The 17,179-nt window shown below is 38.6% G+C and overlaps 1 protein-coding gene across 4 annotated transcripts in view; it reads left to right on the forward strand.

Annotated features, from left to right (window-relative positions):
* The window catches only part of ZNF385D (zinc finger protein 385D), a 766,537-nt gene extending 749,566 nt beyond the window's left edge, over positions 1–16,971 (forward strand). For 3 of the 4 annotated variants that reach the window (XM_030206764.1, XM_030206774.1, XM_030206780.1), the window contains 2 exons: positions 1,685–1,786; positions 5,944–7,086. In XM_030206764.1, coding sequence (XP_030062624.1) covers positions 1,685–1,786; positions 5,944–6,177 — 336 coding nt within the window. In that variant the 3' untranslated portion in view covers positions 6,178–7,086. Of the gene's footprint in view, positions 1–1,684; positions 1,787–5,943; positions 7,087–16,856 lie in introns of those variants that run through there. The other variant, XM_030206770.1, reaches the window with a different exon arrangement.
* Positions 16,972–17,179: the final 208 nt, after the last annotated feature.

The following is a 17,179-nucleotide window of genomic DNA, read 5'->3' on the forward strand; positions in this document are numbered from 1 at the left end:
AGGCGACGGCGGGTTGGCGGCGGGAGGGGGGTCGAGAGGGTTGTCGGCAGTGGGGTCCAGGGCCAAATCTACGGGGGCCCAGGCCCCCATGGCCCCACGTAGCTACACCACTGGTGTGCATTGTGATAGAATACACCCACTCCGAATATAATGTAGGCATTGGGATTTACACTAAGGTTTACTTGGCGTAACTGCCCGTGACTACATTTAGTCATTTGGAGCAGCACTCAGTGTCTGCTATATACCACACAGAACTGTAGGCTTATTCTATAAAGTACACCTAAATTAAGGCGTACTTTATAGAATATGCTTAGGCAAATTTCATTGTTTCACCAATTTTTTAGGCGTGATATATAAAATTTAGTCTAAGCACCAATTCTATAAAATTCAGTTGGCACTAAGTGGCCTCTATGCAATAGCATTTAGAGCAGATTCCTGTGCTCAACTTGGAGTGCGAGGATTTACGCCTGCTGAAACCTGGTGTAAATACTTGTGCTCAACCGATAGCAGTTGGGTGCGCAAATTCAAGTGTTCTATAAATTCATGCCTAATTTTTGAGAATGCCCTTGACCCACCCATGTCCCTACAATGGCCATGCACCCTTTTGAGTCGCACACTGTGAAATTTAGACCCAGATGTTATAGAACAGCCAATAGGCCAGATGCATGTGCAAATCCAAATTGATGCCAATATTGATTGCTGACACCTCGTTAACTCATTAATATGCACACACATCTGCCCTGTGCAACCTACTTTGGTGAGTGTGTGTAATTCTGGTCACTGCATCTCTAAAAATAATATAGTGGAATTAGAAAAGATACTGAGAAAAGTGACCAAATAATGAAGGAGATGGGATGACTTCCCTACTAGGAAAGGCTAAAGAGGCTAGGCTTTGTCAGCTTGTAGGGCTGAGGGGAGATATGATAGAGGTCTATAAAATCCTGAGTGGAGTGTAATAGGTAGACATAAATCACTTATTTACTCTTTCCATAAGTACAAAGGGTATGGGGCATTCAATGAAGTTGCTAATGAGGTCTTTTACTAAAGATTAGCACATGTTATCTGCCACATGTTATCCCTCTGGGCCATGCTGCAGATAACATGTGCTAATCTTTAGTAAAATTCTTTTTAAGTAGTACATTTACAAGAAATCAGAAAAAATATTTATTCATTCATCATATTATTAACCTCTGAAATTGATTGTCAGAGAATGTGGTAAAAGCATGTAGCTTAGCAAGGTTTAAAAAAGATTTGGACAAGTTCCTTAAAAAAAAAAAAAAAGTGCATAAACCATTATTAAGGTGGACTTGGGAAAATCCACTGCTTATGCCTGGGATAACCAGCATGAAATCTATTTTACTTTTTGGGTTCCTGTCAGGTACTTGTGACTGGCAGGAACAGGAACTGCTGGAAACAGGATGATGGATTTGACTGACCGTTGGTTTGTACAAGTATGATGATGCTTATGCACTTACAGTATATATTTATTGACAAAATCCCATTAATGCCAATTAATGTGGCTTTAATACATGTTATTAATAAAATACAGCTTTGTAAATAGATCTCATAATCTCTGGTCCAGCTTCAAGCATGTTTAATTTGTATATGCACAAGATATTCTGAAGTCCTAGTTTAGTTAAGTCCTGCACAAAATAATACATTTTTTTATAATTCAATTTTACAGCACATAAGTAGTAGAAGGCACAAAGACAGAGCTGCTGGAAAACCTCCAAAGCCTAAATATAGTCCTTACAATAAAGCTCAAAGAGGGGCAACTCAACTTGGGGTAAGCTAATCACTTTTTCCTTTATTCCATGATAACCAGATAAATTCATATAATGCAGGCAGATAGTACCTAAGGATGACAGGGTAAACTGAGAGAAAGAAGACCATTCAGCAATATATTTCCATTGGTGTTCTCTCTAGAAATGGATACATTGGCTTCAATTAACTTTGATCGTCTCTGAAGTATAGAGTGTCAGTAAGTAAGCTCAGAATTTTTGAATTTGTATGGCCATAGCTGATTTTGACTCCTTGTGGCTCCAAGTGATTCTATGCCCAAATCAAATCTTTCTCATAGTTTAAATTGTCAGTTTTTCCTCATCTTGTCCAACATCACTAATTGTGTAAGTAGTAGGGCCATTTACATTAAGAAAATTCATCTTACCTCTCTAGCAAATCTGAGTCAATTTTAATTGAACTATATGCATTATATGCTGTGTAAAAATATAAACTGAGTTGCTCAAAACCAAGGATTATTGTACATTTATTAAGAATTAGTACCTGCCTTTATGAAGTGATTCATGAAGATAGAATACAAAAAACATAGTTTGATATAGATATCTTACATTGTGGTAACAGCATAACTATGCTAAAATGACCAAGAGGGGCATAATTGAACGGCACTGGCCATCTAGATGGCCGGCGCCGCAAAAGGCGGTCCCGAACCGTATTATCGAAAAAGATGGCCAGTCATCTTTCATTTCGATAATAAGGTTGGGGCCAGCCAAATGTCAAAGATGGCTGGGTTTGAGATGGCCCATAATGGAAACTAATGCTGGCGATCTCAAACCCGGCCATATCCAAGTCATTTGGTCATGGGAGGAGCCAGCATTTCTAGTGCACTGGCCCCCCTCACATGCCAGGACACCAACCCGGCAACCTAGGGGGCACTTCTAAAAATTAAAAAAAAAATTTAAAATAGCTCCCAGGTGCATAGCTCCCTTACCTTGGGTGCTGAGTCCCCCCCCCCCAAATCCCTCCAAAACCCACTCCCCACAACTCTACACCATTATCATAGCCCTTATGGATGAAGGGGGGCACCTACATGTGGGTATAGTGGGTTTCGGGTGGGTTTTGGAGGGCTCCCATTTACCACCACAAGTGTAACAGGTAGGGGGGGATGGGATTGGGTCCACCTGCCTGAAGTGCACTGCACCCACTAAAAACTGCTCCAGGGACCTGCATAGTGCTGTCAGGGAGCTGAGTATGACATTTGAGGCTGTGATAAAGGCTAGCAAAAACGTTTTTTTGGGGTTGGTGGGAGGGGGTTGGTGACCACTGGGGGAGTAAGGGGAGGTGATCCCCGATTCCCTCCGGTGGTCATCTGGTCAGTTGGGGCACTTTTTTGAGACTTGGTCCTAAAAATAAATGGACCAATTCAAGCCGGTAAAATGCTCCTCAGAGCCGGCATTCTTTTTTCCATTATCACCTGAAGCCGGCCATTTCTTACAATGCCCCCGTCCCGCCTCCATCCCGCCTCCCATACCCTTCCGAAACGTCCCCTTTAACTTTGGCCGGCTCTGCGATGGAAAGCAGTTGGAGCCGGACAAAATCAACTTTCCATTATACCAATTTGGCCAGCTTCAGGAGATGGCCGGCGATCTCCCGATTTGTGTCAGAAGATGCCTGGTGATCTCTTTCAAAAATAAGCTGGCAAGTTACTTATTTTAGAAGTGTTCTTCATGTTTTAGATGCTCAGAAACTGACAGTTAGACATTTATAGTTCATGAATGTCCAAATTTCAAGTTTACAAAGCTGGGCTATGGCAAGGGAGTATGGTTTGGGTGGGACTAGGGCATGACTAGCGCAGGACCAGGACAGGACATAATCATGGAAAATCTATGACTCTGCACATCAATGTTCGGAGTTAAATCTGCTCCAAGGGATGTCATAAGTACATAAATAATGCCACACTGGGAAAAGACCAAGGGTCCATCGAGCCCAGCATCCTGTCTACGACAGCGGCCAATCTAGGCCAAGGGCACCTGGCGAGCTTCCCAAACGTACAGACGTCAAAGCTAACAAAAACCACTGTAGGTGACTGTGATAGCTAGTGCATGGGGTTGTTACCATGAACTGCCTTTCAGAGAACAGGCAATAGCACAGCTGCATTCACTGGGATGTTGGTAAATGCAGCCACATTGCCAACCCCACCCCAGGTTACACATATACCACCCCTGATCGCTACTGCCAGGAATCACCACCACCTTCCCAGCCCTCTGAGCATAACTGTTAGGCACCCCCAACTGCTACTGCCAGATTCCCCCCCCCCCCCCCACCAAAAAAATGGTACTGCTACATACCTCCCCACTCCCCAATCACAACTTGGCATCCCAATCACATCTTCCAGATACTCTCCAGTTGTTACTGTCAGGTATCTCAACACTCCCTGAGCAAAACTTCATGGTACCCCCCTCCCCAGCACTACTTACAAGCTCCACCATTCCCTTGAACATATGTTTAAGGCCCCACACACACACTCAAACACACACACACTCAAGATTGCATCTTCCTGACACTTGCCAGGACCCTGTAGCTGCCTCCAGGACTCACCCTGGGGTCCTCCATTGTGGTCTAGTGGGCCGGGGCTGAGGTGGTCTTATTTTGTCCTATGTGGCTCTAGGTGTCAAAATGGTGGCTTCTAATGGTAGCATCATGACACTACTATTATTGGAATCTGTCCTGATTTGGCAGGATGACCCCTGGAAGTAGTGCAATGAGACTACTGCAGGCAGTCACATAGGGTGGGAGTGGAGGAGACTGCCCTTGTTCTGGTCCATTAGGCTACCATTGAAGGACCCCCAGGTAAGTCTCATAAGTGGTTATAGGGTCTTGGGAGTTGGGAGGATGCAGTCAGGAAGTTGGAGCTACCTGGAAGTTGTAAAGCTGTGCTCAGAGAACTGAGAGTACTTGGAGGGCTGGGGGGTACCTGGTGGTGGCAATTGAGGAGGTGGAATTGCCTGGAAATTATGATTAGGGGGTGGAGGGCACCTGGAAATTATGATTAGAGGGGCAACAGGGATCAGGATGTGTTGCTGTGGGTGTGCAGTGTTTAGCACTGCCATGTCTTTGGTGTGAAATCCCCACATAGATGTGGCACTATCAAGCCTGACACGGCTATATTGCAGGATGGTTACCAAAATAGGTAAAATAGGTACTCCTGCTGTACATCCAATCGTTGGGACATCCATGTAAGCATACATTTTAGAAGGGGATCTACACTAGCAGGCCCTTTTCTAAAATACTTTAGTTGTCATGTCTCTACTTGGACATGTCCAACAGACTTTTGGGTCCTTTCTAAAATACCTCACCATACATCAGATTATCTTCCAAATGTGAATTTTAATTCTATAAGTTTTAAACTATCAAAAAGCTGGACAAAAATCTAATCTGTTATATAAACCCAAGGTAACCAACATCAGATTTAGCAAATTTCTCAATTTTTACTTCTCGGGAATTTCTAACATTCGGTGTTGAGTATCCAAGGATACTACTGAAACAGGAACTAAAGGGAATCCCAATAGAGCAGTTTAAATAATTGTTAAAGAAAGCCAGGAGTGTTTAATGGGAAAATGGAGTAAAGGATGCAAATTATCCCCGTCAACTTCAAAGCAGTTTGTATCTGTTAGGATCCTCCATCATAAGATAAATGTCACTCCATTCTGTCTATAATTCCTTTGAAATATACCTTGTGGATATTATGGCACTGTTTTGAGTGCTGTATTATGAATTGTCATTACCTGCACCTAATAACAAAAAATGTTTGTAAAAAAAAAAAAAAAAACAACATTGTTTAGAATTCAAAAAGGTTGTTTTGTTATACTAGAGGTTTTTGACTGATGATTGAATTGTTGCTAAAGAGTTATTTCTTTACCTGGCAGTCACAAGGGAAGAGTTAGTGTTTTTTGAGGTCTTTTCCTCCCAGATAATATAGATTGTGAAGCGGGTCTGTCCATTTTGAGTTGAAGTGTTTACATTATAATAACACATGTTTTTGCCATTTAATGCATGTTACAAGATAAATATTGAGTGTCATTCCCTTAGCACCCATGAGTGACTACTCCTTTAGCTGTTTTTGGCTTTCAGTAGTAGTTTTCTTTTACTATGCATTGTGTAATGGAAACAAATGTACATATAAATATGTCTTTGCTTTCCTCACAGATAAAATTAGCATTCTCAAAGGAACGCTCAAAGCCATTGCTTCCAAGAATCCTACCAAACCACTTAGCAGCTGCGGCAGCTGCTGCTGCAGTAGCAGTGAATTCACCCTTCAGTCTTCGAACGGCTCCAGCAGCCACCCTATTCCAGACCCCAGCACTTCCTCCAGCACTCTTACGACCAGCGCCTGGGCCTATACGGACCACCCACACTCCTGTTCTCTTTGCTCCCTATTGAACTTCAAACCGAAGTAATTGTACTGCAATAATTTTTTTTCGGAAACATTGAACTATGCAGTGTTTATTTATAGTTTTAAGAGATACGAATTGCTGGGACTTTTGATAGTAAGATGAACAAAGATGGGAACGGGGAGGGGGTACGGAGAAATGTCATATTTTCTCTAAATGAGTGCTTCCCTCTTGATATGGGCCATTTTAGTTGCAAGCTCCAGTACCGACTTGTAGAGACACCAAGTATAGAGAATATAAAGCCTTTGTGACTGTACTGTTTTTGCACATACTCCTGCAATGTCTTTCCTGCTTTACAAAAAAACTCTAAAAATTTATCAAGGGCATTATTAACTGGTTCCAATGTACATACAAGATTTTATTCCGTAGATGAAGAAAGAAACACTGTGAATAGTACCCTTACATCAAACACAATGCCAAGTGAGCAGTTGCTGGCTATTTATCTGAGAAAAAGTAGATACAGTAGATGTCTCTTAACTTTTAGTACTGTGTCTCTAGCTATGCCATTGGGTTTATTACTAAATAGCAAAAGGTATTAAGGAACAAACTGTCTTACTTTGGTAAGCAAAATCACAAATAAATGAAATGTTGTTCTGGAGATCTTCCTGGTCAACAAGTATTTTTCTTTTACTCAGCAGACATATGGAACTTGTAGGTTGTCACTTCTTGAGTAAAGTAAACACGATTCATGCTGTTTCACATTAACAGGACTTCCTGTCAAATTCTTTATTCAAACAGCATACTGTAGGTTCAAAACTTACAGCTAATAAAACATATTTGTGTGTCAGGAAGATGTATGTTGAAACTTTTTTGTGCTTGCATTTCAAAGTTATGTTGGATCAGGTAAACATTATGTTGTCATTTGAAATGAATGTCGTTCACTGATAAGAGTGCAAGACTATATGCATATAGGGGGCATTGTTTAAATAGCACAGAAAAATTGGTTGCAGAAGAAAATCAGTGCAGAGCACTATTCTATAAACAGCGAGCCGGGTTGAGTGTCATTTATAGAATAGCACTTAGAGCCAGCTTCCATGCTGAGAGCTGTGCACCGGTATTTATTTCAGCTGAAACCTGGTGCCACAAATGCCGGTACTCAATTCCTGGCATTTGTGTATGGAAATGGGGGCTATTCTATAACCAATGTGCTACTTTTCAGAATGCTGCTGCCCCTCCCCTGGTCACACACCCCCCTTTTGATGTGCACACTAGGGTATTTAGGCACATGGGGTTATATATACACACAGACAGATGTGTGTGCAGATCCCAATTATTACCATCAATTAATCACTCCTAAACTTAGACATCTAAATGCAGACTTACACTAGTATTCTATAATGGTAATTACACACACAATTGCCTTTATAGAATTTGTGCTTAGTGCGTATCATCCTGGCATCTAACTTTAGGCAATCTATAGAGAATTACCCCCAAGAGTGTACACTCTTCCAGTAGTGCACATACACGCAAACCATTACACATATGCAATCCATCGTGCATGTGTGACAATGTACATGCTATTAGGAAAGAGTATGCACTTAAGGTCTGATTCTGTAATAGCATGCATAAATTATAGACACCCCCCCTAATCACAGCCCTTTTATCAGTTGTGCGACTTACGAACTTCGCGCAGAACTCTTTAGAATGCATATAGAAGGATGTGTGTGTAAATGCTTTTAATTGCTCGTTACTGGTCAATTATTGGTGCTGATTGGCTTGTTAACCAATTAAGGTGCATGCACAAACCAGAACTGCGCACAGATTTGTGTGCGCATCTTTGGATACCATATATAGAATTTGAGGGTTACAGCATGTAACACACATTCTTTATGAAAAATATGCACTGTCCCCTGGATATGGTGCTGAGATTTTGGTGCCAAAAGTTAAGCATGGATTCATGATGTGCACACATCTTAATTAGCAAATGAGCCATAAACTAGCAAGTACTTAAGCTAGATCAATGGTTGGTGTAAATGCTCATACCTAACTTTAGGCAGTTAGAAGTATAAATGTTAGTATTCTATAACCCACTCATATAACTGCCTGATATACCCCTGACCCACCCATGTTCTTCCCAGGTCCACAGCTCCTCTTGAAGTTGCGTACTCTGAAATTGAAACATGCAACATCTAGAATACAGACTAACAGGCAGATGATCAAAAGTAAACGCCGGTGCTAGAGGCTGTTAGCGCCATACTAATATCGATGTTTGCTACCGCCCCATGGTCAGAGCCCTCGAGTGCGTGAAACAATGTGCTTGAGGGCTCTTAGCGCAAGTAGCATGCAAATGCATGCTAATTAGTGCTTAACGCATTCATCCCCAATGATAAGCATCTAGCGCACCAAAGATTGGGTCGCTGGCCATGACAAACCCTATGCCAGCTCCAAGGTGGTGTTAGGGTTTGCAGATCATTGGGAAGGAATGGTGAGCCCTGTCCAGCATGCATTTGCATGCTGTCAGGCCCCCATTCCCCCCTACAGCAAACCTGCCAGCAAGGCCAATTGAGGACGTCCACAATTTGGACATTTCTGTGATGGGGCAGTTAACGACATCCAAAGTTTGGACGTTTCTGTGATGGGGCAGTTGAGGACGTCCAAATTTTGGACATTTCGGCAATGGGCAGTTAAGGACGTCCAAAATTGGATGTTTCTATGAGAAAGACGTCTTTCTCATAGAAACATCCAATTTTGGACGTCCTTAACTGCCCATTGCAGAAACATCCAAATTTTGGACGTCCTCAACTGCCCTGTCGCTATACCTCTGACACCCCCCAGAAATTTGGACGTCCTTGCAACAGGGCAGTTGAGGACGTCCATCTTCCGATTTAAAGATGGGCGTCCTTCTCTTTTCATTGGTCTCCAGCCCAGACCTGTCAAACAAGTGTGGGAGGATTGTGCTGAGCGCATGCTCAGGCACAATTCTCCTGCACTTCTACCCCATAATCAGAGATAATTGCGCTGCTTAAATTTTCATGCATCATCTCTGATCATAGATCTAATAGTGCCCCGCGCTGTTCCAGCGCTATTTTAGAGCGCTGTTTGGAACAGCGCAGGGCTTTTGATCATCTGCCTGTAAGGACAGTTATGCAAGTAACTGCTAATTAGTACCAATTAGCAGTATTTAACACCAATTATAGCCTATTATGGCTCATTAACATCAATTTTCAGCTCATTAAGTTATGCATGCAGCTGACCTTATTCTATAACTTCCATGTGCAAATTTGCATGTTAGCCACAGATTTAGTATGCAACTTTCTAGAATTAGGGAATATGTGCATATAGTATGCACTCTTTAAGAAAAGTATGTGCAATATGAAATAGTGCACTATTAACGACATTCGCTTTGAAATGGAAAAAAGGGAAAAACAATGAAACAAAAATTTTCTGGCTGCCCATCCCTACTATTTTCTATGCGTTTGACCAAGTGATCTTTCCAAAGTTCTGTGGACTTTTCTACCTCATTTCAAATTGTTTCTTTATGTCAACATTTTGTCATGTCAGTTATCTTGGCTTTATTACATTCACAGTTCAGGCACAGATCATGTTGAAGGCTTTTACTTTTCACACTATGGGGTTTGGAAATTACCAGCATTCAATGGTAGTTTAAACTTTGAAGCTAGATATAGATTTAAAATTTGGCCATTAATTTATTAATATTCAAAATCCATAAGAAAGATTTCAACTCTGAATATGTGGATTTTATTTTATCGATATTGAAAGTTATGCTTACCTAAGTAACGTAGCAGAAAGATGCAAAACCAAATTTTACAATGCAGTGTTTAGGTAGGAAATGGAACACTGAAGTTGGGCTATTCACAATTTCCAGTGTATTTTAAAAGGTTCATTATTTATCAAAAAATGGACAGATTGTAAAACATAGAACAGGAACAACCGTTTTACAAAGGAACAAGTTCAAAGAGCAGCATCATTCAGGTTTTGAACTTATACTGTAAGTGGTGAAATTGCAACCTACATGTAAGTGCAAGCACTGAGTTTACAAAACTGGATATCCAGGAAGAGCCAATTAAGGAGCTGCGTGAAAAACTTTTGAGGAGAGTTTTGAAGTGAGGTTAAGCACTAGATAAGCATAATTGCCTCCTCAATCACTCATGGCAACCCGAAGTCCAAATGAACAATTTGCTGAAAAATTGGCCACAAGCCAGTATAAATGACAACATCTAGTTTTTAAGTATGCAGGTATTGTGATAGCAAAATCAGAACTGCATTCATACTTTTCTGGCCCACTCACAAACACATGACACATTATTTATTTAATAAATTTATATTCTGCATTATCACAAATGTTCTAGTGGACTCACACCCAGGCATATACATAATTAGATGTACAAAAAATACAAGGAAAACAGTAGCAAAATAAAATATAAAAATTATACAAAATAACTCTCTCATTGATTATTAAACCTTCATTCTTTCATCATTTAATACCTTAGCCTCTTGTCACTATGTAGATTTCCTGCAAGTTTCATAATCTTTGCGTTATTAATGAAGGAGGATTGGATCATACCCTTTCAAGTGCTTGTAAAAATAAGAACTTTTTAAGCTCTCTTTTGAACATTTCCCTAAATTTTGAATCTTTCTCACTCTTATGTGCAACAAACCCTAAAATTGGGGTCTATCAATATAGAATTTTGATACTCGTTATTTTTTCAATTTAATGACATGATGTCTTGGGACTTCCAACAAAAATGTATTAGCTGATCTCAATGCCTGCACTGGTTGATAAATATGAAGCTCAACAGCAACAATTGCAGATAGTTGACTAGTTGATACTTTAAAAAACATAGAAAGGGTTTTAAACCTTATTCTGTACCCAATGGGAAACCAGTAGAGTTCCTTAAATAAGGGAGAGTTATGTACATAATGGTTTCAGCCTGGCATCTAAATGTTGCACCACTTGGAGAGCTCTGAGTTGGTTTCTTCAAATCCCTATCAATAAACCATTGCAATAATCAAAACAAGGTGATATAATGCTTTGGATAACCATTTAAAAGTTTTGCTGTTGTAGCAGATCCTTTAATCTCCTAATCATTCTTAATTTTAAAAAATGCATCTTTAATAATTTTTTTAAATATTGAGCAATGAGTCCATAATCACCCCTAGATTTTGAATTCTCTCAACAGTAGGAATTGAATCAGCTTCAAATACAAATGAATCTGGTATGTCAAAATAAGAGGAACCAGACAGGATCTGGGTGTTAGCAACATTCAATTTTAGATGGTTAGCCTTCATCCATTGTCGAATTGACTGTATACATAATCTTAATTTGTCCAGAATTGCTTTAACTGACTCATCGATTGAGATTAGAAATTGAATACTGTATCGTCTGCATAGATTCTGAACTGTACATTTGAACTGTTCGCAGTCTACACAATAGTAGAAGAAAGATGTTAAACAAGACAGCTGATAAGCAAGATCCCTGGGGAACACCTGTTAATATATTAACATTAAATATAACGAGGAGGTAATCTCCCTAATCAATTGAATATTTATCTAGAAAGAAAGGAGATATCACAAAAACAAGCATCAAAATATCTGGCTGAAAAAACAACAATCGCTGAAATCGTCAGGATGTTTTACAGGGGAAAGGCCTTGAGAAGCCCCCAGCATAACTACAAGCTTCAGGGGCTGGGCTTCATCATCGGCCAGAAAACCTCTGTGGATATGTCTGTTTTTCAATTTTTACTAAATCGCTTAGTGCATTTGAGTCCACACCCGATATTACTTAACTTTATCAGGTGTCTAAACGTGCGGGTCCTTCTTACACTCTGACCACGAAGCTTGTAGTTACGCTGGTGGCTTCTCGAGGCCTTTCCTCTGTAAAACATCCTGACGATTTCAGCGATTGTTGTTTTTTCAGTCAAATATTTTGATGCTTGTTTTTGTGATATCTCCTTACTTTCTAGATAAATATATTAACATTATCAGATTTGTCAACATTCTTAATTACATAAAATGTCTATATTGCAGAAATAAAGAAAACCAACTCAGAATATTTCCACTCAAACCAATTGATTTTAATCAGTCAATTAAAATAGTGTGATCAATTTATCAAAAGCTGTGGAAATATTCAGTGCAACAAAAAAAAGTGCTGACCTTTATCAAAACCTTTTCTGATGATATCAAACAAGGAAAGTAATAATGTTTCTGTGTCATGATTTGTTCAAAAACCAAACTGATTAGGATCCAAAATGGCATGTTTTTTTTAATTATCAGTTAACTGATCATAAACTATTTTTCCATAACTTTTGTCAAGAAGGGTAAAGTGGATATAGACCAGTAGTTATCTACTACATTCATGTCACATGCATTTTTTAAAGAGGGGTTTAACTTCTGCTTTCTTTAATCCAATTGGGATCATTCCTGTGTCAAAACATTCAATTATGATATTGGCAATAAAAGAGCTGATAAATCTCTCAGAGCCGTTATTACCAAAGGATTATAGACATCTAGCCTACAATAGTTATTATTGATATGAGAAAAAAAAACTTCCTCACTTGTTGAACTGATACATTCTGAAATCCAGTCCATTGATCAGTAGAAGATCAATTTTTACTAGTAATCTTTGGCTATTGAATTGATTAACAATGTTAACCACTTTATTTGAAAATCCCTCAGCAAATGCACAACTAGAAATATTAAGATTTAAATATTGTGAGTTATTAGATTCTTTTAACAATGTAAACACTATGGTAAATAACTCTTTAGAGCCTGATGCAGCTGTCTCAATTATTTTATCAAAGTAAGCAGATTTTGCTGACTGAGTGACTTTTTGATAAAATGTAAGTTGTAAGTTACAGTTTTCCTGAGAAATTCTAGAGAGAATTTTCCTCCATTCCCTTTCACTCCTTCTTAAAGCCTGTTTCAATACCTGGAGCTCATTTGTAAACCCAGGCACCTTGTTAGAATGAAAATGCCTTTTTTCATTCAAAAACAATAATCAGGCACCTATATAACTTTAAGTAGTGAAGGGAGCTCTTAATCAATCTGGTCTTAATATACTCAACGTCTCAATATGTTTATCCTATATACATTCTAAAGGTCAGAATGATTGAAAGGTCCTAATAGGATCCGTCAGAGCTGCATGTATGCCTCCTAATTGGCTAAATCCTTTCATGAGCCAAGCATATTTCTAGAGATGACACCGCAATCCTCATCAATCCTGTTATTAAGTTTTAACTTATTTCATCATGGTTATTCAATTATTTCTTCTTCTGTTTTTTATATATTTTTTATGTTATTTTCACATACTTATTCTCTCTTCTATTGTGCACATAGCAAACAAAGCATATCATTCAGAGTAGTATTTAGCTTTTTCGGCTGTAGGCCATAGTATGCGGTAGAGACTGTTTATCACCGACATAGATCCATGTTTCACTATAAGCTGTTTCAAGGTAGTCTCCTGTAGATTAAAGCAACAACATAATCAATCTCCAGTTACTAACAGAGTCTATTCTGCCCCGACCCAAAACCGACCGTTACTTACCCAAACATTTATTTAGCTAATGGCTTCCAACATGGCCGTCATCTATTCTAAAGGTAGGCTTTATAGGCATTTCTGTCTACACGTGACATCTAGCGCCAATCAACCCCCCTGGAACCGAACAGCTGATAACCCGATACCCGTGGTCTTTGAAGTATTTTCCTTTAATCAATGTCATCCATTCAATTTCACGATTAAGCCCATATGGTTCCACAGTATTTAAAGTAAAGATCCAAAATTGTTCCCTGAATTTCAAAATTCTCTCCAAGTCACTTCCCTCCCATCCCTCTTTTACTTGATCTATAATCCGCCAGAAATGCCTATAAAGCCTACCTTTAGAATAGATGACAGCCATGTTGGAAGCCATTAGCTAAATAAAAGTTTGGGTAAGTAACTGTCAGTTTTGGGTTGGGGCAGAATAGACTCTGTTAGTAACTGGAGATTGATTATGTTGTTGCTTTAATCTACAGGAGACTACCTTGAAACAGCTTATAGTGAAACATGGATCTATGTCGGTGATAAACAGTCTCTACCGCATACTATGGCCTACAGCCGAAAAAGCTAAATACTACTCTGAATGATATGCTTTGTTTGCTATGTGCACAATAGAAGAGAGAATAAGTATGTGAAAATAATATAAAAAATATATCAAAAGCAGAAGAAGAAATAATTGAATAACCATGATGAAATAAGTTAAAATTTAATAACAGGATTGATGAGGATTGTGGCGTCATCTCTAGAAATATGCTTGGCTCATGAAAGGATTTCATCAATTTGGAGGCATACACGCAGATCTGATGGATCCTATTAGGACCTTTCGATCATACTGACCTTTAGAATGTATATAGGATAAACATGTTGAGAAGTTGAGTATATTAAGAACAGGTTTTTCATTCAAAGGCATAACTTCATTCAATGCATCAAGTAACAATTTATTCTAGCTATCAACAGCAGCCTCTATAGCCGTGAAATCTAAACTTTGCAAATTATCCATTAGGACTTTTCTCAAGTCTGAGAGCTCATGAGCATTACGACAAACATAATTTTGGGACGCATAACATGAATTTTCTCTTTTTCTAATCTAAGGGTAAATTTAATCAGTAAGTGATCACACCAAGGAACATAAATTATCTCTTCAATTTGAAGAAAAAATTGGGAGTTAAGTCATTAGCAATAAAAATTAAGTCCAGAGAGTGACCTCCATAATGAGTCAAAACATGCACAGATTATTTCCAACCTAAAGCCTCAATAGTAGTTAAAAAAAATTAAATATCACATCATCCTTTAAATAAACATCAGCTTGCATATTAAGGTTAAGATCAACCAACAATTCAATAAGAAGAGAATAACTCTGCTAAAGCACTCCTATTGCTGCATAATGTAAAATTATATTTAACATTTTGGAAGTGAGCACTAATTGCAGATCCTTCCAAATGCATACAATCTTCACTAGTAAACTGAAAATAATTGACCTAGCATTCTCTAAAGCTAATTTGAAATTCCCTAAAGTAGACAGTGTTTTATAAATAACTAAAGGGATATTAAGAAAATTTCTAGATCTTTGTGCGTTACATGACTGAGATACTAAATCCCATATCTTTCTCTTCCAACAACTACTGGAATATTATAAAAACACATGGCTTTTGAAATCTCAACATACAAAGCAATCTCAATGAATTTCCAATGACAAATCTACTATTGCACTTGTTCAAGCAACCCAATTAGTTTTCCCTAAAACCCCTAACATCCCCCAGGAACCTCCTAAAATTATCCAAGAATGCCCCAAAGTCTGCATGAAGGAGTGCACAAAGGAACACTTCTTAGTCACACTCCTTCATTGGCATGTCTGCTTCTGCTGCAAGGCCTCTCCCTTTCTTCCCTCAATACCCCCTGATGACATCACAGATAGGTGGAGCAAACAATGTTCCAGGGAGAGTATCCCTGAAGCTGTCTCCTGCAAGATGTTCCAGCAGTTTCAGGTGGAAATTAGCCCACTATGAGAGTCAAGAGGCAGGTCAGCTCAAGCAAACTGGAACAGGGCTTCTCTCTTTCTTCCCTCAATACTCCTGATGATGTCATGGGTGGGTAGAGTAGACGATGTTCTGAGGACAGTATCCCTGAAGTCAGTCCCATACTGAACAGAAAGCAAAGCAAGATGTCCCACTCCCAGAGGCTTCAGTTGGAAATTAGCCCACACGCGAGCCAAGAGGCAGGTTAGCTGTATATGCTATGCCTCTACACATAATAAACAGCAGCTTTCTGAACTAGCTATTTGCTTGAATAGAACATTTACATATGTGAACATCACTATTCACTAGGGATGTGCAGTCCAAAAATTTTTGTGTTGAGTTCTTTCCCATGTCATTTATGGAATGTTAATTTTTTTGTTTTCAGAAGCTTTTTGGAATTTTTCATTATGGGAACAATGCCGTTACAAGTGTGTGCTCTTTCTGAAAGAGTTCATACTCTCTTCCAATAGTGTACATGTGGGAAAGAGTGTACCCTCTTCATGAAGACTACATTATTAACAACACTTGAAAAACTATAAAACATTTATTTTGAAAACAATATGAAATAATATGGGAAATGTCCTTGAAATTTCCCATATCATTTCAAATGAATACACAATTCTACTATTTATATATGTAAAAGTCTTTCAAAACGTCTCAATGTCCTGCTAAAGATACATATGTTGTTTTTATTTAGGAAAATAGATACATCATAGCTATATGAGAGGCCAAACGTTATGTAATCACACAGTGCTATAGATTGAATCATCTGTGTCCGTGGTCATTAGAAGCAAACCACCTAGCCAAGCTATGTCACAGAGAATGAAGCATTTATTAAAGGGTATTGAATGTAAACAAAAAATAGTTTGAAATAAGATTATTTATTGTTGCTGATTTAAATTGAATGTCCATATTTTCCTTCCAAAAAAGAGAGTCTAAACCCCCATGAAAGTAGGAACTGTTATGTTGCCTGTTTCTGTCTACAGAAAAATTGCAGTTCATCTCCAATTAAGCAAGTATTTCAGGCACCAAATATCAGTCATAGATTGATAATGTATATGGATTAATTTGCTATGGTTCATTGATACTGCACAAATGTAAAGTAGACAAGTAACTTGTTTATGATGCTGTTTGATTGATACAAGTCTTATATTTCAGTTTATTAGAAACAAGAAACCACAAGAAAAGATGTTCGCATTGTGAGAACATGGTAGAGCATGATACATGCTCTACAACAAATCCGTAAATGATTTTTAACTTCATTAAAATAAAGCACAGATATGTACCATTTGAAAATATTTTTAGATTATTGTTTTTATTAAATTTCTAAATATCTCTGTTCTTTTATCCTTTTAGGTTGTGTGATTATGTTTCATCACTGTCATAGGGCTCCATCTCCTACATCTTCCTATCCATATATAAATGAATACAAAATACCGTATAGTCACTTATTAAAATAAACTCCTTTTAAAAAAGGTCTT

Source organism: Microcaecilia unicolor, chromosome 1, assembly GCF_901765095.1.
Source record: "Microcaecilia unicolor chromosome 1, aMicUni1.1, whole genome shotgun sequence".
Taxonomy (NCBI): domain Eukaryota; kingdom Metazoa; phylum Chordata; class Amphibia; order Gymnophiona; family Siphonopidae; genus Microcaecilia; species Microcaecilia unicolor.